This window comes from Phyllopteryx taeniolatus, chromosome 23, assembly GCF_024500385.1.
Source record: "Phyllopteryx taeniolatus isolate TA_2022b chromosome 23, UOR_Ptae_1.2, whole genome shotgun sequence".
NCBI classification, from domain to species: Eukaryota; Metazoa; Chordata; class Actinopteri; order Syngnathiformes; family Syngnathidae; genus Phyllopteryx; species Phyllopteryx taeniolatus.
Window position 1 is genome coordinate 7670071 of NC_084524.1, and position 20810 is coordinate 7690880.

Consider the following 20810-nt stretch of genomic DNA (forward strand, 5'->3'; position numbering starts at 1 on the left):
GATGATGCAGTCAACATGGGACTGCACTTCATCCTAGAACACCTCGACAGTGCAGGGACCTACGCGAGGATCCTGTTCGTGGACTTCAGCTCAGCGTTCAACACAATCATCCCTGAACTCCTTTCCTCCAAGCTTCTCCAACTCAGCGTCTCGCCTGCCATCTGCCAGTGGATTTACAGCTTCGTGACGAGCAGGACACAGCAGGTGAGGCTGGGAGAGACCACGTCGTCCACACGTGGCATAAGCACTGGGGCACCCCAAGGTTGTGTCCTCTCTCCGCTGCTCTTCACTCGCTACACAAACGACTGCACCTCAACGCACCCGGCTGTCAAACTACTGAAGTTTGCAGATGACACCACTGTCATCGGCCTCATCAAGGACGGTGACGAGTCTGCATATCGACAGGAAGCGGAGCGGCTGGAGCTGTGGTGCGGCCGACACAACCTGGAGCTGAACACGCTCAAGACTGTAGAGATGATCGTGGACTTCAGGAGGCATCCTTCGCCACAGCTACCCCTCACGCTGTCCAGCTGCCTTGTGTCAACCGTCGAGACCTTCAAGTTCCTGGGAATTACAGTCTCTCAGGACCTGAAGTGGGCGATCAACATCAACTCCGTCCTCAAAAAGGCCCAGCAGAGGATGTACTTCCTGCGGCTTCTGAGAAAGCACGGCCTGCCACAGGAGCAGCTGAGGCAGTTCTTCACAGCGGTCATCGAATCAGTCCTGTGTTCTTCCATCACAGTCTGGTTTGGTGCTGCTACAAAAAAGGACAAACTCCGACTGCAACGGACAATCAAAACTGCTGAAAGGATTGTCGGTACCCCCCCCCCCCCCCCCCCCCCCCCCCCCCCCCTACCCACCCTTGAGGACTTGCACGCTGCCAGCACTAAGACAAGAGGGTGCAAAATCCTCTCGGACCCTCCACAGCCCAGTCACCGGCCGGCTCTTCCAGCTCCTTCCCTCAGGTAGGCGATACCGATCAATGCAAACTAGAACTAGCAGACATTCCAACAGCTTCTTCCCTCCTGCAATCAACTTCTGGAACAGCTAACCTACAATTCCATTGCAACATGTTGCCAATTTTTTTGTCTGAGTTTGTTGTCACATTTCTGTGGGGCCAATGATGTATTACTCGTGCACTCACTGTACTAGTCTCGCTACGCTGCACTATTTGCATATCTGTTGTTGACCAATACTGGCCACTCATGCCAGAGTAGCATCCGCTCCATTTGCACACTGACTGAGGAGTATCTGCAACATTTGCACAATCAACATTGTCCCAGATTATCGCACTACTCGTCACTTTAAACTGCATATACTCCTTGAAGTCTCGGCGCCCTTTGCACAATGGTCATTGCACCGGACTATTGCAACATTAGTCATTCAAACTGCTCTCAGTGCTAGAGGACTCTGCATCTTTTTGCACAATTATAAAAAAAAAAATAATAATTTGTACCGGCATTACCAGATAACTAGCAACCCTTTACTGCTCAGTGACTGTTTTCTGTCTCCAAAGTGTTCTCGGTCAATTGACCGTCTGTTGTCGTACTCGAGCGGCTCCAAGTGCCGGAGACAAATTCCTTGTGTGTTTTTTGGACATACTTGGCAAATAAAGATGATTCTGATTTACATGACTTGTTCATTTATTGTACACACTTGTGTACTGTATACTGCGTATCTTAAAGTATTCGCTAACATTTTAGACAAAAGTTAAAACATCGACTTCTAGGGGGCATTCAAGGATTGGCCACTGACATAAGTTGCGGTCAAATCAAAATAACATGACATAACTTACTGTAATTAAATTACTTTATTGCAATTAAATTACTTTAACAATTACTGTCAATTACATGCTTACTGTAACTTTCTCACTGGCTATATGGACGGGTGTTGTCCAGAATTAGCATCGGTTTGTCTTTAGCTTTTGGATTCATACACAACGGCAACGCGGAGTAAATGTCTTTTACGGAGCAGATCGGTGACGTCATTGATCGGATCGGCAATTTATGACATGAAAGCAGATCGGTCGATCAGCGTAAAAATGCTAATTATCGGCTGATACCGATCAGATCGGTATAAAGTCTAATAATAAGTCTAGGGTTCTATCCCTATTCTGGCCGACGATGGAGGATTGTTAACCTGACGTGGAAGAAAATGTGGGCAGTGCTTGATCGATTTACTGTAGTAGTAGTAGTAGTGGTGGTGGTAGTAGTTGTCGTAGCGGCGGTATTAGTAGTAGACATGACAGTAGCAATTGAAGTAGTAGTTGTAATCGTAGTGATGGTGGTGATAGAAGTCGTAGTGGTAGTTGGAGTTGCGATATTGGTGGTAGTACCGCGACAACAAATATACAAGGAACATGGAACAATAGCAGACAACGCCGAATGAACAGGCCGTTTGGCTAGTGCTACGTCACAGCGACGGAAAGAGACGAAGAGCGGAAGGCGCTGGATGCAAAAAGCAGATGGCGCATTCTGCATCATATTTATCGATTTAACTGCTGGATATTTGTTATATAATCACTTCGTAATGGCAGATGTTGTTTGTAAAGGGGTTCTCGAGTTATCAAGAATGTTTTTTTAAATCTTTGTCCTCTGACCTTTAAGTCTCGGAGGACAAAATCTCTTGATATGGAAAAAAATGGTCACACATTTTGCCACTCAGTGTGGAAACAGGAGACTCGTGCTAATTTAAATCATGCAAATTGTAAAGAACTGTAAATATGAAAAAAGGTGAACAATAATATTCAGACTGGCCGGTTCACCTTTTTTTTATTACAAAGGTAACAACATTTTAAATGACCTGTATTCTCTTTCGGTACATAAAACTTTGCCTTTCGTAGCATAAATGGCTCCTAAATAATTTTTTGTGACTCAATTTGAGTGTCTTGAGAAGCTTTTGAAAGTACAATTATTGCACTTTCCGTTTTGTGCAATTACGTTCCTTACGGTTTTCTCCAGGTACTCCGGTTTCCTCCCACATTCCAAAAATATGTATGGTAGGTTGATTGACGACTCGAAATTGTCCATAGGTGTGAATGTAAGTGTGAATTGTTGTCTATACTGTCAACTACAGTGAGTGCAGTGAGTGAGTCCATCTGCAGCTCCCATGGCGCTGTTTCAGGGTCTTGTGTGATTGAATCTTGGATGGCAGTTTGTCAGATAAAGGTGTTTTGCTGAGCCGGCAAGCTTGATTTTGAACCGCTGAGCCGTAGCCATCAGTTCCTGCGTTGATTGGCTGCTAGCATAATCGGCATGCTTGGTAGAAATGTGAAGTCTGATGTTATATTCCTCTAAAACCACAATGGTTTCTTAACAAATTAGACATACAACCTTTGACCGGACTCCAGGGAAAAATGTATTTAGTAGTCCATTCTATATTAAACCGCACCGCTCTTTCCACAGCTACCTTGAAAAAGTTACTTATTACTTGATTTCAAAAGTAACAAAGTTAGAAAAAAGTAACTTTTTCGTGAATTTCAGCAGCTGTCAAGTGGCAGGAATATCACTTATCCACAATACAAAAAAAAAACATTAGCTTAACTGTACCCATGACTTGGTAATGTACGCCACACAAGTTGCAGTGACATCAACATGAACCAATAACTTACATAGTTATAGATAAGTAGTGTTCAATCAGCAACTTAGTGCAGAATTGGCATGACAACACAGTACAATAAGTACCTAAACATAAACAAGCACACTATTCTCAGTCTTCTTTTCCTTTGGGCTTGTCCCGTTAGGGGTCGCCACAGCGCGTCATCCTTTTCCATGTCAGCCTATCTCCTGCATCCTCCTCTCCAACACCAACTACCCTCACGACGTCCATCAACCTTCTCTTTGGGCTTCCTCTCGCTCTCTTGCCTGGCAGCTCCATCCTCATCATCCTTCTACCAATATACTCACTCTCTCTCCTCTGGACGTGTCCAAACCATCGAAGTCTGCTCTCTCTAACTTTGTCTCCAAAACATCGAACCTTGGCTGTCCCTCTGATGAGCTCATTTCTAATTTTATCCAACCTGGTCGCTCCGAGAGCGAACCTCAACATCTTCATTTGCTCTGCTTCCTGTTGTCTCTTCAGTGCCACTGTCTCTAATCCGTACATCATGGCCGGCCTCACCACTGTTTTATAAACTTTGCCCTTCATGCTAGCAGAGACTCTTCTGTCACATAACACACCTGACACCTTCCTCCACCCGTTCCAACCTGCTTGGACCCGTTTCTTCACTTCCTGACCACACTCACCATTGCTCTGGACGGTTGACCCCAAGTATTTAAAGTCCTCCACCCTTGCTATCTCTTCTCCCTGTAGCCTCATTCTTCCCCCACCACCCCTCTCATTCATGCACATATATTCCGTCTTATTTCGGCTAATCTTCCTTCCTCTTCTTTCCAGTGCATGCCTCCATCTTTCTAACTGTTCCTCCAGCTGCTCCCTGCTTTCACTGCAGATCACAATGTCATCTGCAAACATCATGGTCCACGGGGATTCCAGTCTAACCTCATCTGTCAGCCTATCCATCACCACTGCAAAAAGGAAGGGGCTCAGGGCAGAGCCCTGATGCAGTCCCACCTCCACCTTAAATTCTTCTGTCACACCGACAGCACACCTCACCGCTGTTCTGCTGCCCTCGTACATGTCCTGTATTATTCTAACATACTTCTCTGCCACTCCAGACTTCCGCATGCAGTACCACAGTTCCTCTCTGGGTACTCTGTCGTAGGCTTTCTCTAGATCTACAAAGCCACAAGGTAGCTCCTTCTGACCTTCTCTGTACTTTTCCATCAACATCCTCAAGGCAAATAATGCCTCTCTGGTACTCTTTCTAGGCATGAAACCATACTGTTGCTCGCAAATACTCACTTCTGTCCTGAGTGTCGCCTCCACTACTCTTTCCCATAACTTCATTGTGTGGCTCATCAACTTTATTCCTCTATAGTTCCCACAGCTCTGCACATCACCTTTGTTGTTAAAAATGGGCACCAGTACACTTTCCCTCCATTCTTCAGGCATCTTCTCACGCACTAGAATTCTATTGAACAAGCTGGTCAAAAACTCCACAGCCACCTATATACAATTTTTTTTATTTGCTTTGCTTAGAACAGCTGGTGTGGGAAAATGAATGTACAACACTATAAAGTGGCAGTAATTAGTCATATTTTATACATCATAGCTGTCGGGTAGAATCCCCTCACCTTCAAAATGACAATTTTTCAGGAAATAAAAAAATACAGCAAAAATGGCAAATTTAATTGGATGTCATCATTAAAGTGATACAAACTAAGGTAAACAGTGCTAATTCTCAACACTTACCAGCGGGAGGCTTTGAGAAAACATATGGACATGAAGATGATACAACAAAAGCTGCTACACAGAACACAAGAATGTATTTTTTTGTCAGTCTGTAACATAGTAATAACTGTTTTAAACATTTAAATTTGCATTAAAAGCTTTTGATTACTTGTACTCTCACCAGCACACTTGTGTGTCTTAGCCTGATACTTATAAGAGAATGTTTGACCACAAACTGTGCAGGAAAAGGGTTTCTCACCAGTGTGGGTCCTTGTGTGTTGTGTTAAGTTTCCCTTCCGAGTGAATCTTTGACCACAAACGGAGCAGGAAAAGGGTTTCTCGCCAGTGTGGGTTCTTGTGTGTATTTTTAAGCTTCCCTTCACAGAGAATCTTTGACCACAAACTGTGCAGGAAAAAGGTTTCTCACCAGTGTGGATTCTTGTGTGGATTTTTAACTTTCCCTTTTCAGAAAATCTTTGGCCACAAACGGAGCAGGAAAAAGGTTTCTCACCAGTGTGGGTTCTTGTGTGTAATTTTAAGCTTTCCTTCACAGAGAATCTTTGACCACAAACAGTGCAGGAAAAAGGTTTCTCACCAGTGTGTGTTCTTGTGTGTTTTTTTAAGTTTCCCTTTTCAGAGAATCTTTGCCCACAATCTGAGCAGGAAAAAGGTTTCTCACCAGTGTGGGTTCTTGTGTGTAATTTTAAGCTTTCCCTCACAGAGAATTTTTGACCACAAACTGTGCAGGAAAAAGGTTTCTCACCAGTGTGTGTTCTTGTGCGTTTTTTTAAGTTTCCCTTTTCAGAGAATCTTTGACCACAAACTGAGCAGGAAAAAGGTTTCTCACCAGTGTGGGTTCTTGTGTGTATTTTTAAGTGTCCCTTCATCGAGAATCTTTGACCACAGACTGAGCAGGAAAAAGGTTTCTCACCAGTGTGGGTTCTTGCATGTATTTTTAAACTTCCCTTTTTAGTGAATCTTTGACCGCAATCTAAGCAGGAAAAAGGTTTCTCCCCAGTGTGTGTTCTCACATGTTCTTTCAAAATGCTCTTATAAGCAAATGTTTTCCCACACTGAGAACATTTCCATTGTTTCTTGTCAGTCTGAAATGTCATATCAACTTCAGACTGTCCATCATCATCATCATCAGAAGATTGCGACGTCATGTCGTCACTATCTGACAGTGGAGATAAGAGGCCGTCTGCTTGAGATCCTTCACAGCGGGCTTCATCAACTTCTGTTGTCATGTGCTGACTTGAGCTGCTGCTGCGAGGCTCCGCGCCTCTGCTCTCCTCACTTTGACCTTCATCTTCACTCTTCAAAGGGACATCAGTCGACGGATACTTGGTGATATCCTCCTCGTCTTCCTCTTCGATGTGGGGACGCACTTCTTCCTCCCTGTTTTATAATCAAAATGGGCTCCTCTTCCTCTTTGATGTGGTGGACCGCTTTGTCCTGCACTTCCTCTTTAATGTGAGGGGGCTCTGGCTCCTGCCGCTCAGTATGAAGATCTTCAGCGATGTCTGCAAGACACAAGAAGACAAACACACATGGTTTGGTAAATCTATTATCATGTGACTTTAATTTTGTGTATTATGGTTTCGCTTTATATTTAAGATTAATTTGAAAAAGTATATCTATAATTTTTTAGATTTTATGGATCAGATGAGATCAAATCAGATCAGCTGCAGTTTCGGGACATTAAAGCGACGAGCGTTTGGCCGGGAGACCCTCATCATGGGTCATCTGACATTATGACAGCCAGCCAAAGTCCATGTGTCAAAAAATGCCGCCTACAGAAACACCTTTGTGATATATATACACACATTTACTATGCATTTGTGGTCCAATCAATTCGAAATTGGGCTGACGTATAAGGAAATTAATCTGTATTAATTACTTCATGTGGGATGACGTGGCTGTCATCTTTCCTCAAGGAGGCATTTCAATGGTCGATTTTTCAAACAATAAGCCCTCCAACATATTTCATTGTCACGAATTTCACTCAATGTCCCAAAAAATACATCCAGACTTTAAATATGGGGGCAAATTACACCATGGAAAACCCAAGTTCAATGAGGAAATGTAATGGCTGACATGGCCAAAATGTGGGCGAGCCAAAATCTAATATTTCATCGGTAAACGATTACAAAAAAATACCCCAAACACCTATTTTCATGCTATATGGGAATGCACACCAATTCAATGCTTTTGGTCTTTGGTTACACAAAAACTCTTATATTTTGAATTTCAGGATTCCACTTTCCCCAAGATTGTGCACACTGGGCGACTTACACATAATCGACCTCCCTAATAAATATTCATAATCATTACTCGACGCGTTAGCTACCGCGGAGAAAACTATTCTATTAAACTGGAGAAACGCTCAAGCTATTAACATCAATCAGTGGCTAAATCTCATAATCGAATATATTGCGTTAGAAAAAATATCAGCAGAATGAAAAAAATCAATTACATATATAAGTAGATAGCTGGACACCCTTCCTCAACATGCTAAATCTAGACTCTTGATTCCTTTGCCTGGGTAGTGTGCAAGCATACACGGGGTAGGGCCAATGACTGCCATTCGGGGACCTGGCAGTCATAGTAACAGGGGGCGAGGTGGGTTCTCACTTAGCTTCATGGCGGTGCTCCTGAGGCCAGGCCCCCCCAGGCTGGATGACTGCTTGGCGTTGGGGCTCCCCTCTCATGACCCCCCTTATCGGTTGCCCCTATCCGCCCTACTTTCCAACAAACAAGGGACACCCTCCCGACCTCGGGCTGGGCGAGGACTGGATGCATCGTGGGCCCTACGGGTTGGGGGTGCGCCTGGCTCTCCTGGCGGTGGAGGGGAGTGGCATTGGGTCCCTGCGGCCTCCACCGGGTGGCCAGTTGTTGGGGCGCCTCGGTGGGGCCGCCGGACCGCCCTGGGTCCCTTGGTGTGGGACGTGTCCCATCCACCGGGCTGCTCTCGGGTGGACCCCTGGGCCCGATCCCCCCCACTCGATTGATTGGGTGGGGTCCTCAGCGTCCGCGGTGCGGGCACAGAAATTATACAGGACACTTCTGTCAGTCTTGGTGCATGCGAAATGGTGTCAATTCATTTGCATGTGTCCTCAGGCACACACCCCTAGGACTGGGTGTGGGGCCACTCACTTATTGCAACAAATCACTCGTGAATATGCGAATGCCTTGGGTATCCCCTCACTCACACTCTCGTCCTATACGCTTTCATAATTTACATAGTCAATCCCACCACGCTTCAGTTGTACAGCCGGGTTCACGACCCTTGTCCTGCATGCTTCTTCTCCTGTTCTAGCTTGTCCTGTCCTTCCCTCACAGGGTGTAGCACTACAGCCCCATGCAACACTCATATCTAATGTTTCATTGTTCTATCTATATTTACTTTTCTCATCCTGTTTACAATTAGTTGTTTGTCTTTTGTCTTCGTTTCCCTCTTCCATTTAGAAACTTTGATCTGTTCGACTGATAGATTCTGATTCTCAATAAACTTCAATTATAATACTAAGAAATCACAGCAGCAGCTTACAGATCCTCTATTCTGCTTGATGTAACAGCCGAACAGGACAAAAAAGGTAACCAATTCTAAAACTACTACAGTCTATTTTGGAGGCCTTTTATTCCTGCAAACATCATTTATGAGTCCAGAACTATGGAATAAGTGCCCATGTTCTCACCATTAACGAGTCCCTTTAAGGTATTTTGGCACCAGTGCTAATTCTCAACATTTTCCCGCGGGAGACTTTTTGAAATATATGGACAAGAAGAAGACCAACACAATAAAAGCTGGTGCACAGAATACAACAATGTAGATTTTCTAAGTCAGTAACATAGTAATGACTTTTTTTTTTTTTTTTTAAACATTTACATTTGCATTAAAAGCTTCTTGATCACTGCTGTTTTCACCAGCATACTTGTGTCTTAACCTGATACTTAGAGAATCTTTGGCCACAAACGGAGCAGGCAAAAGGTTTCTCAACAGTGTTTGTGCTTGTTTTTTTTTTTTAAACTTCCCTTTTCAGAGAATCTTTGACCACAATCTGAGCAGGAAAAAGGTTTCTCACCAGTGTGGGTTCTTGTGTGTCTTGTCAAGTGTTCCTTCCGAGTGAATCTTTGACCACAAACTGAGCAGGAAAAACGTTTCTCACCAGTGTGGGTTCTTCTGTGTTTTTGTAAAGTTCCCTTTTCAGAAAATCTTTGACCACAATCTGAGCAGGAAAAAGGTTTCTCACCAGTGTGAGTTCTTGTGTGTCTTGTCAAGTGTTCCTTCCGAGTGAATCTTTGATCACAAACGGAGCAGGAAAACGGTTTCTCACCAGTGTGGCTTCTTGTGTGTATTTTTAAATCTCCCTTCTCAGTGAATCTTTGACCACAAACTGGGCAGGAAAAAGGTTTCTCTCCAGTGTGGGTTCTTGTGTGTTTTTTTAAACTTCCCTTTTCAGAGAATCTTTGACCACAATCTGAGCACGAAAAAGGTTTCTCACCAGTGTGGGTTCTTGTGTGTATTTTTAAATTTCCCTTCTGAGTGAATCTTTTACCACAAACTGAGCAGGAAAAAGGTTTCTCACCAGTGTGGATTCTTGCGTGTATTTTTAAATCTCCCTTCACAGTGAAAGTTTGACCACAAACTGGGCAGGAAAAAGGTTTCTCACCAGTGTGGGTTCTTGTGTGTTTTTTTAAACTTCCCTTTACAGAGAATCGTTGACCACAATCTGAGCAGGAAAAAGGTTTCTCACCAGTGTGGGTTCTTGCGTGTTTTTTTAAACTTCCCCTTTCAGAGAAACTCTTACCACAATCTGAGCAGGAGAAAGGTTTCTCACCAGTGTGGGTTCTTGTGTGCATTTTTAAATTTCCCTTCTGAGTGAATCTTTTACCACAAACTAAGCAAGGAAAAGGTTTCTCTCCAGTGTGTGTTCTCACGTGTCGTTTCAAAATCCTCTTATTAGCAAATATTTTCCCACACTGAGAACATTTCCATCGTTTGTTGACAGTGTGACATATCATATCACTTTCAGACTGTTTATCATCATCATCATCAGTGCGAAGAGAGTCTGACGTCAAGTCGTGACTATCCGATAGTGGAGCTAAGAGGCCGTCTGCTTGTAATCCTCCACAGTGGTCTCCATCACCTTCTGTTGTCATGTGTTGATTTGAGCTGCTGCTTGGAGGCTCCGCCCCTCTCCTCTCCTCACTTTGACTTTCTTCTTCACTCTTTAAAGGGACACCAGTCGATGGAAACTTTGTGATATCCTCCTCCTCGTCTTCCTGTTTGATGTGGGGGTGCGCTTCTTCCTCCTCTTTTTTAATCGAAATGGGCTCTTCCTCTTTGATGTGGTGGACGTCTTCGTCGACCACTTCCTCTTTAATGTGAGGGGGCTCGGTCCCCTGCCGCTCAGTACGAAGACCTTCAGTGATGTCTGCAAGACAAGAAGACAAACGCACATGGTTTGGTAAATCTTTTCTCGTGTTTGCTTTTATTCTGTCTTCAATCAGCCCCCCCAATAATTTCAAGTGACAAAATATTGACAACTTGTTACTTTTTATTCAATACCATCTCTTGGCACTATAATTGCTATTCTCACATACAATAATGTATTGGCAGTTGTATTGACAGAATCATATTAGAAGAAATTTCAGGTTTAGTGATATTTTAAACGAGTTACTTGAGTAGTTTTCCAAGTCCACGAAAACATGATACTTCCATGAAATTAATGTGGTTTCTTGCATAGATTAATTCTGGACCACACCAATTCAATGCTTTTGGTCTTCGGTTATACAAAAACTCTCGTATATTTTGAACTGCAGGATTCCACTTTCCCCAAGATTGCGGCCCCCACTGGGTGGCCAATTGTCGGGGCGGCTCGTTGGGGCCAACGGACCGCCCTGGGTCCCTCGGTGTGCGACGTGTCCAGTCCACCGGGCTGCTCTCGGGTGGACTGGACACGGCTGCTCCCTCCCCCTCGATTGATTGGGGGGGTCCTCAGCCTCTGCGGTGCAGGCACAGCAATTACAGGACGCTTCTGTCAGTCTTTGTGCATGTAAAACGGTGTCAATTGATTGGCATGTATCCGCAGGCACACACCCCGAGGACTCTTTCACTGGGTGTGGGGCCACACACTTATTGGGACAAATAACTCATGAATATGCAAATCGCTTGTGTATCCCCTCACTTATACTCTCGTCCTGTAGACTTTTATAATTTCCATAATTAATGCCACCACACTTCAGTTGTACAGCCGGGTTCACGACCCTTGTCCTGCAACATTAACAATTAACATTTCTTAAATTGACATTGTTCAGAAAACTATTTCCCGAAATATTTTCAGTGAGGCAATGAAGTCACGTCGTAGTCGCGCACATACTCCATTCTACATTCTTGTCACCACTGTAATAAACTGGCCACAAATTTGACAGTAGTCATAATTAATAGAAACCTTAGCCCTCCGCAGGGCTTCAGTAAATTGCATTCATGTTAAACTCACTGATTTGTGCGACGGTCATCTTGGCTCTTCCGCCCCATTGTGTGCGTCTTGCTTGAGAGACGTGTTGCGTCGCTGGTGTTCGCCTTTCTAATCGCTCTGAAATGCTCCCAAACTTTCAGCATTTTGTCTTACTTTGCTCGCATTTGTCTTCTCCGAAGTCGTCGCCATCTTCTTCTATGTTGTTTAACGACGGGTGCAAACCATCACACCATCTGCATTTATTTTGCGCGCTTCAATCGAATATGTACATTTGTAACTCGTTTGTGTTCAAGTTACTGCACGTTTGAATTTGTCTCCCACTCTCAGAGCGTCTCAGTGTTGTATCGTTCAACAATGACTCGTTTGCGTGAAAGAACTGAATGGAATCACTGGATGAACATTTGTTCCTATCGTAGTTCAGTTTAGCTAACCCGGCCTTTGTGACAAGCTGGAATAGCGCCAGCCCGCCTCGGAGAAATGTCTTGTCATTGGTTAGCAGCTTGGTGCGATAGCTTGTTTGTATAGCGCAGCTCTATGAGGGCGAAACCGTTGAGTTTGGAAATGGGAGGGGCCAGAATATAAACAAGTGCACCTCTTCTCTCGCTTCCACTCAGGCAACAGCACTGCTAAACAATAAAACAAAAAATGTAAAAATTGGTCTGGTGCGCTTGGTGCTCATTTTTTCATGACCCACCGACCTCAATGGGTTAGCTTGTTTGTTCATAGACAGTCATAGTTACTTTTTTTCTGTACAAATGAAGGACTACAATTTTTTTGGTTAATGACCGAATAACTTTCTTGTGCTTTACATTTTATTATTAGTCTTAGTCTGGGCCAGTTCACAAGTCGTACAGTAAATAGCCTGTACATACATACCTGTAGAAATAGACAATTTCCATCCATCCATCAATATCCTAACGCTTATCCGAGGTCGGATCGCGGGGGCAGTAGCTTTAGCAGGGACGCCCAGACTTCCCTCTCCCCAGCCACTTCCTCCAGCTCTTCCGGGGGGATCCCGAGGCGTTCCCAGTCCAGTCGAAAGACGTAGTCTCTCCAGCGTGTCCTGGGTCGTCCCCGGGGTCTCCTCCCGGTGGGACGTGCCCGGAACACCTCACCGGGGAGGCGTCCGGGAGGCATCCGAATCAGATGCCCAGGCCACCTCGTCTGGCTCCTCTTGATGTGGAGGAGCAGCGGCTCTACTCTGAGCTCCTCCCGGATGACCGAGCTTCTCAACCTCTCTCTAAGGGAGAGCCCGGACACCCTGCGGAGGAAACTCATTTCGGCCACTTGTATCTGGGATCTTGTTCTTTCGGTCACGACCCACAGCTCGTGACCATAGGTGAGGGGAGGAACGTAGATCGACCGGTAAAATCGAGAGCTTCGCCTTTCGGCTTAGCTCCTTTTTTTACCGAACGAACCGATACAAAGTCCGCATCACTGCAGACACGGCACCGATCCGCCTGTCGATCTCCCGTTCCGTTCTTCCCTCACTCGTGAACAAGACCCCAAGATACTTAAACTCCTCCCCTTGGGGCAGGATCTCATCCCCGACCCGGAAAGGGCACGCCACCCTTTTCCTTGTCTCAGATTTGGAGGTGTTGATTCTCATCGCAGCCGCTTCACATTCGGCTGCGAACTGATCCAGTGAGAGTTTGAGATCACGGCTTGATGAAGCCAACAGAACCACATAATCTACAAAAAGCAGAGATGCAATACTGAGGCCACCAAATTGGACCCCTCTACGCCATCTGGAAGTCGTTCCCCATGACCTCACCGAACTCCTCCCATACCCGAGTTTTTGCTTCAGCGGCCACCAAAGCTGCATTCCGCTTGGCCAGCCGGTACCCGTCGGCTGCCACAGGAGTACCACAGGCTAAAAAGGCCTGATAGGACTCCTTCTTCAGCTTGATGGCATCCCTCACCGTTGGTGTCCACCAACGGGTGCGAGGATTGCCGCCACGCCAGGCACCGACCACCTTACGGCCGCAGCTCCGTTCGGCCGCCTCAGCAATGGAGGCGCGGAACATGGTCTACTCGGACTCGATGTCCCCGCCTCCTCCAGAACATGAGCAAAGTTCTGTCGGAGGTGGGAGTTGAAACTCATTCTGACAGGGGATTCTGCCAGACGTTCCCAGCAGACCCTCACAATACGCTTGGGCCTGCCACGTCGGACCGGCATCTTCCCCCACCATCGGAGCCAACTCACCACCAGGTGGTGATCAGTTGACAGCTCCGCCCGGCTCTTCACCTGAGTGTCCAAGACATGCTGACATGAACTGCTGTTTGGTGCACAGACACAAACAACAGTCAGGACCCGTCCCCCCCGCCCGAAGGCGGAGGGAGGCTACCCTCTCGTCACAGGGGTGAACCCCAACGTACAGGCGACAGGCCGGGGGGCAATAAGTATACCCAGACCTGCTCGGCGTCTCTCACCTTGGGCAACTCCAGAGTGAAAGAGAGTCCAACCCCTCTCGAGAGGACCGGTACCAGAGCCCAACCTGTGTGTGGAGGCGAGTCCGACTATATCTAGTCAGAACTTCTCGACCTCACACACCAGCTCAGGCTTCTTCCCTGCCAGAGGGGTGACATTCCACGTCCCTAGAGCCAGCTTCTGTAGCCAGGGATCAAATCGCCAAGGTCCCTGCCTTCGGCCCCCGCCCAGCTCGCACTGCACCCGACCCCTAAGGCCCCTCCCACGGGTGGTGAGCCCATGGGAACCCACGTTACCCTTTCCGCCTGTGCCCGGTTGGGTCCCATGGGTGCAGGCCCAGCCACCAGGCGCTCGCCTTCGAGCCCCACCTCCAGGCCTGTCTCCAGAGGGGGGCCCCGGTGACCTGCGTCCAGGCAAGGGAAACCTAGATCCATTCATATTTTTCATCATGGGGGTCTTTTAGCCGTGCTTTGTCTGGTCCCTCACCTAGGACCTGTTTGCCATGGGTGACCCTACCAGGGGCGTGAAGCCCCAGACAACTTAGCTCCTCGGATCATTGGGACACACAAACCCCTCCACCACGATAAGGGGAAAGCTTTCAGGAAGGGAAATAGACAATTTAGACATTGTATATTATTTCATACCTTGCATTCAGTATACATACGTGTGTAATAATAGAGTGAAGTGAACCCTAAATTAATTATTAATGAATTATTAATTATCATCCCATGAGAAAATTGTCATGTCATTTATTTCTCATTTATGGCATAGAGGAGGACAGTGGTTGTGCCAGCCTATAGTGGGGCAAAAAAGTATTTAGTCAGCCACCAATTGTGCAAGGTCTCCCACTTACAAAGATGAGAGGCCTGTAATTTTTTTTTTTTTTTTTTTCAAATCATAGGTATACCTCACCTATGAGAAAAATGAGAGGGGGGGGAATTTTTATTTTTTTTTAAATCCAGAAAATCACATAACGTGCATTTGTATCAGGCAAAAAGAGGGCTGCTTTATGAACTCCTGCGAAGAAAATATGTCTCAAGGGATTTGACACCGTCTTCCTCTTATTTAAAGTGGGCATACGATTTCCTCATCATTTCTTTGTCAAAGGTTTTGTAATATTTAGATTGCAAAGCTTTTAGTTCTCATTTATTTGAGTGCTTTTTAAAAAAGGTTTAATTACAGCATGAAAGAGGTGGAGTTGCAGGCCAAGAATTCCATGGATGTCAGCTGGTCCGCGCGTTGTGCAAACCGCGTGACGTGCGCGATGACGTCTTTACTCGTCTTTGGGGAGGCTAACAGAATCGTTAACTGTCTTTTTGATTCGGGGGTTGGCCGTCCGGGTGGCCAGCCCCCCGTCTAGGGCGGCAGCGGCCACCACGTGGTTCTGCCCTTGCCACAGACCCACATAGTATACATTATTGATGTTAATAATGTTGTCTTAAACGCATCATGAAACGGGGCCCCCAAAATCATGAAAATTAGAATGCGTGCAAAAGCGAACCGACCTGCTCTGCGTGGCACAGTTCGAGCCTGCAGATTGAACCCAGCGTCCACTAGTTGCCGATGTGGCTCCTTCTCCTCTTTTGGGCCACAAAGTTCATCCTCGTACTCTGCTGTCCTTCTCGCACACATTTTCACACGCCGATCAAAACACTTTCCGCTCTACGCTGGAGGGATGAGAAAAGCCAAGTGCAAATCGGCCATGTGAAACAATGATATCAAGATTAAGCTTTGGACATGATTTGAAATGGCAAAGCACTAAAGTCAACAACACCAAAACAGTAGAACGTGTAATTATGCGCTGTAAGAAACATGAGACAGAAAAAAAGTGGTCAACATTATAGACATTGTTCTCCAAAAGGATTCCGAATCTGGACTAAGATAATAACGATGCAGAAATTCATTGTGACAGGATATTATTTCAGTATCTCAGCCCAACAAAGCTTTTGATTTTTGTTCTTTTTTTTATTGGATATTCTTACGAGTAGGTGGCGGAAAGAAGAAGACTTTACCTCACGCTGAATCTCTGTTTAGCGAAGTGTTGATCACAAACGTGTTTCTTTGTTAGCAAGCTAAAATAAGATCAACTAAGCTAGGCCGAGAAGCTTCAACGTGCACGAGACGACTCCAACCGGAGGGCACGAAGATTGGACGAATGACGTTCTAGTCCACTAAAGTCGTGATCAGGGGCGTCCCGCGTCGACGATGGACAACATTCGGCCCAAATTCAGCAAGATTGGCTGCAACGCGATGGAGCCTCCTCCCGCAGAGCGAGAAGAAGAAGGTGATCTATTACCCATGATCCTTTACGGCAGCAATATTTAAAGCGACAGGCCACCGACTCGAGCCTCGTGAGGGCTGCCAGGTCCTTGTTTCATTCAGCACGTGATGGCAGAAAAGACAACACGGAAAGTGGCGCGATGGGCACGGCAGTTCTTTTGAGTGGACTGAATCATGCGAATCAGTTCATTGCAAAGATTCCTTCACCGAATCGTTCAGTTCTTTTTCACAAAATCACTCAAGCGCTTCCTCATTCAGTCCATGCTCCGTCCCTGAGGTTCAAAATAAAACTTGGGCGAAATGATCCCCTACCTACCTATATCTATACCATGTTCACGACTCACAACAGAAGGCGGGTGTTCGAGACCTTGCTGAGAGAGAGAGATATAGGTAGGCAGGGGATCATTTCGCCCAAGTTTTATTTTGAACCTCAGGGACGGAGCATGGACTGAATGAGGAAGCGCTTGAGTGATTTTGTGAAAAAGAACTGAACGATTCGGTGAAGGAATCTTTGCAATGAACTGATTCGCATGATTCAGTCCACTCAAAAGAACTGCCGTGCCCATCGCGCCACTTTCCGTGTTGTCTTTTCTGCCATCACGTGCTGATGAAACAAGGACCTGGCAGCCCTCACGAGGCTCGAGTCGGTGGCCTGTCGCTTTAAATATTGCTGCCGCAAAGGATCATGGGTAATAGATCACCTTCTTCTTCTCGCTCTGCGGGAGGAGGCTCCATCGCGTTGCAGCCAATCTTGCTGAATTTGGGCCGAATGTTGTCCATCGTCGACGCGGGACGCCCCTGATCACGACTTTAGTGGACTAGAACGTCATTCGTCCAATCTTCGTGCCCTCCGGTTGGAGTCGTCTCGTGCACGTTGAAGCTTCTCGGCCTAGCTTAGTTGATCTTATTTTTGCTTGCTAACAAAGAAACACGTTTGTGATCAACACTTCGCTAAACAGAGATTCAGCGTGAGGTAAAGTCTTCTTCTTTCCGCCACCTACTCGTAAGAATATCCAATAAAAAAAAGAACAAAAATCAAAAGCTTTGTTGGGCTGAGATACTGAAATAATATCCTGTCACAATGAATTTCTGCATCGTTATTATCTTAGTCCAGATTCGGAATCCTTTTGGAGAACAATGTCTATAATGTTGACCACTTTTTTTCTGTCTCATGTTTCTTACAGCGCATAATTACACGTTCTACTGTTTTGGTGTTGTTGACTTTAGTGCTTTGCCATTTCAAATCATGTCCAAAGCTTAATCTTGATATCATTGTTTCACATGGCCGATTTGCACTTGGCTTTTCTCATCCCTCCAGCGTAGAGCGGAAAGTGTTTTGATCGGCGTGTGAAAATGTGTGCGAGAAGGACAGCAGAGTACGAGGATGAACTTTGTGGCCCAAAAGAGGAGAAGGAGCCACATCGGCAACTAGTGGACGCTGGGTTCAATCTGCAGGCTCGAACTGTGCCACGCAGAGCAGGTCGGTTCGCTTTTGCACGCATTCTAATTTTCATGATTTTGGGGGCCCCGTTTCATGATGCGTTTAAGACAACATTATTAACATCAATAATGTATACTATGTGGGTCTGTGGCAAGGGCAGAACCACGTGGTGGCCGCTGCCGCCCTAGACGGGGGGCTGGCCACCCGGACGGCCAACCCCCGAATCAAAAAGACAGTTAACGATTCTGTTAGCCTCCCCAAAGACGAGTAAAGACGTCATCGCGCACGTCACGCGGTTTGCACAACGCGCGGACCAGCTGACATCCATGGAATTCTTGGCCTGCAACTCCACCTCTTTCATGCTGTAATTAAACCTTTTTTAAAAAGCACTCAAATAAATGAGAACTAAAAGCTTTGCAATCTAAATATTACAAAACCTTTGACAAAGAAATGATGAGGAAATCGTATGCCCACTTTAAATAAGAGGAAGACGGTGTCAAATCCCTTGAGACATATTTTCTTCGCAGGAGTTCATAAAGCAGCCCTCTTTTTGCCTGATACAAATGCACGTTATGTGATTTTCTGGATTTAAAAAAAAAAAAAATTCCCCCCCTCTCATTTTTCTCATAGGTGAGGTATACCTATGATTTGAAAAAAAAAAAAAAAAAATTACAGGCCTCTCATCTTTGTAAGTGGGAGACCTTGCACAATTGGTGGCTGACTAAATACTTTTTTGCCCCACTATAGGCTGGCACAACCACTGTCCTCCTCTATGCCATAAATGAGAAATAAATGACATGACAATTTTCTCATGGGATGATAATTAATAATTCATTAATAATTAATTAAGGGTTCACTTCACTCTATTATTACACACGTATGTATACTGAATGCAAGGTATGAAATAATATACAATGTCTAAATTGTCTATTTCCCTTCCTGAAAGCTGTCCCCTTATCGTGGTGGAGGGGTTTGTGTGTCCCAATGATCCGAGGAGCTAAGTTGTCTGGGGCTTCACGCCCCTGGTAGGGTCACCCATGGCAAACAGGTCCTAGGTGAGGGACCAGACAAAGCACGGCTAAAAGACCCCCATGATGAAAAATATGAATGGATCTAGGTTTCCCTTGCCTGGACGCAGGTCACCGGGGCCCCCCTCTGGAGACAGGCCTGGAGGTGGGGGCTCGAAGGCGAGCGCCTGGTGGCTGGGCCTGCACCCATGGGACCCAACCGGGCACAGGCGGAAAGGGTAACGTGGGTTCCCATGGGCTCACCACCCGTGGGAGGGGCCTTAGGGGTCGGGTGCAGTGCGAGCTGGGCGGGGGCCGAAGGCAGGGACCTTGGCGATTTGATCCCTGGCTACAGAAGCTGGCTCTAGGGATGTGGAATGTCACCCCTCTGGCAGGGAAGAAGCCTGAGCTGGTGTGTGAGGTCGAGAAGTTCTGACTAGATATAGTCGGACTCGCCTCCACACACAGGTTGGGCTCTGGTACCGGTCCTCTCGAGAGAGGTTGGACTCTCTTCCACTCTGGAGTTGCCCAAGGTGAGAGACGCCGAGCAGGTCTGGGTATACTTATTGCCCCCCGGCCTGTCGCCTGTACGTTGGGCTTCACCCCTGTGGACGAGAGGGTAGCCTCCCTCCGCCTTCGGGCGGGGGGACGGGTCCTGACTGTTGTTTGTGTCTGTGCACCAAACAGCAGTTCATGTCAGCATGTCTTGGACACTCAGGTGAAGAGCCGGGCGGAGCTGTCAACTGATCACCACCTGGTGGAGAGTTGGCTCCGATGGTGGGGGAAGATGCCGGTCCGACGTGGCAGGCCCAAGCGTATTGTGAGGGTCTGCTGGGAACGTCTGGCAGAATCCCCTGTCAGAATGAGTTTCAACTCCCACCTCCGACAGAACTTTGCTCATGTTCTGGAGGAGGCGGGGACATCGAGTCCGAGTAGACCATGTTCCGCGCCTCCATTGCTGAGGCGGCCGAACGGAGCTGCGGCCGTAAGGTGGTCGGTGCCTGGCGTGGCGGCAATCCTCGCACCCGTGGGTGGACACCAACGGTGAGGGATGCCATCAAGCTGAAGAAGGAGTCCTATCAGGCCTTTTTAGCCTGTGGTACTCCTGTGGCAGCCGACGGGTACCGGCTGGCCAAGCGGAATGCAGCTTTGGTGGCCGCTGAAGCAAAAACTCGGGTATGGGAGGAGTTTGGTGAGGTCATGGGGAACGACTTCCAGATGGCGTAGAGGGGTCCAATTTGGTGGCCTCAGTATTGCATCTCTGCTTTTTGTAGATTATGTGGTTCTGTTGGCTTCATCAAGCCGTGATCTCAAACTCTCACTGGATCAGTTCGCAGCCGAGTGTGAAGCGGCTGGGATGAGAATCGGCACCTCCAAATCTGAGACAAGGAAAAGGGTGGCGTGCCCTTTCCGGGTCGGGGATGAGATCCTGCCCCAAGGGGAGGAGTTTAAGTATCTTGGGGTCTTGTTCACGAGTGAGGGAAGACCGGAACGGGAGATCGACAGGCGGATCGGTGCCGTGTCTGCAGTGATGCGGACTTTGTATCGGTTCGTTCGGTAAAAAAGGAGCTAAGCCGAAAAAAAATTGTAGTCCTTCATTTGTACAGAAAAAAAGTAACTATGACTGTCTATGAACAAACAAGCTAACCCATTGAGGTCGGTGGGTCATGAAAAAATGAGCACCAAGCGCACCAGACCAATTTTTACATTTTTTGTTTTATTGTTTAGCAGTGCTGTTGCCTGAGTGGAAGCGAGAGAAGAGGTGCACTTGTTTATATTCTGGCCGCTCCCATTTCCAAACTCAACGGTTTCGCCCTCATAGAGCTGCGCTATACAAACAAGCTATCGCACCAAGCTGCTAACCAATGACAAGACAT

The 20810-nt window shown here is 46.6% G+C and overlaps 6 protein-coding genes across 17 annotated transcripts in view; 4 read left to right on the forward strand and 2 right to left on the reverse strand.

Moving 5' to 3' along the window:
* The window catches only part of LOC133472547 (gastrula zinc finger protein XlCGF57.1-like), a 220531-nt gene that overhangs the window by 148876 nt on the left and 50845 nt on the right, over positions 1 to 20810 (forward strand). The window lies entirely within an intron of this gene.
* The window catches only part of LOC133472553 (gastrula zinc finger protein XlCGF57.1-like), a 208635-nt gene that overhangs the window by 136980 nt on the left and 50845 nt on the right, over positions 1 to 20810 (forward strand). The gene's annotated exons all lie outside the window — the stretch shown is intronic.
* The window catches only part of LOC133472544 (gastrula zinc finger protein XlCGF57.1-like), a 221723-nt gene that overhangs the window by 57649 nt on the left and 143264 nt on the right, over positions 1 to 20810 (reverse strand). Inside the window, exons 1-4 of one of the 8 annotated variants that reach the window (XM_061763534.1) lie at positions 16218 to 16494; positions 15711 to 15867; positions 9378 to 10730; positions 6622 to 6815 (exon numbers count right to left, since the gene is read on the reverse strand). The exons of 4 other annotated variants lie outside the window; for them this stretch is intronic. In XM_061763534.1, coding sequence (XP_061619518.1) covers positions 6622 to 6815; positions 9378 to 10730; positions 15711 to 15837 — 1674 coding nt within the window. In that variant the 5' untranslated portion in view covers positions 15838 to 15867; positions 16218 to 16494. Of the gene's footprint in view, positions 1 to 6621; positions 6816 to 9377; positions 10731 to 15710; positions 15873 to 16217; positions 16495 to 20810 lie in introns of those variants that run through there. 3 more of the 8 variants (XM_061763533.1, XM_061763535.1, XM_061763532.1) reach the window with 3 other exon arrangements.
* LOC133472573 (oocyte zinc finger protein XlCOF6.1-like) overlaps positions 1 to 20810 on the forward strand; it is a 287199-nt gene that overhangs the window by 46509 nt on the left and 219880 nt on the right. The gene's annotated exons all lie outside the window — the stretch shown is intronic.
* Positions 1 to 20810, forward strand: part of LOC133472535 (gastrula zinc finger protein XlCGF57.1-like) — a 34171-nt gene that overhangs the window by 2663 nt on the left and 10698 nt on the right. The window contains exons 1-2 of one of the 5 annotated variants that reach the window (XM_061763493.1): positions 17152 to 17458; positions 17804 to 17965. The exons of 1 other annotated variant lie outside the window; for it this stretch is intronic. In XM_061763493.1, the coding sequence (XP_061619477.1) occupies positions 17839 to 17965 (127 nt within the window). In that variant the 5' untranslated portion in view covers positions 17152 to 17458; positions 17804 to 17838. Of the gene's footprint in view, positions 1 to 17151; positions 17459 to 17803; positions 17966 to 20810 lie in introns of those variants that run through there. 3 more of the 5 variants (XM_061763490.1, XM_061763489.1, XM_061763492.1) reach the window with 3 other exon arrangements.
* Positions 5068 to 6539, reverse strand: LOC133472581 (gastrula zinc finger protein XlCGF17.1-like). The gene has a single exon (XM_061763645.1). It carries the CDS (start codon positions 6537 to 6539, stop codon positions 5433 to 5435), a length of 1107 nt encoding a protein of 368 aa, XP_061619629.1. The 3' UTR covers positions 5068 to 5432.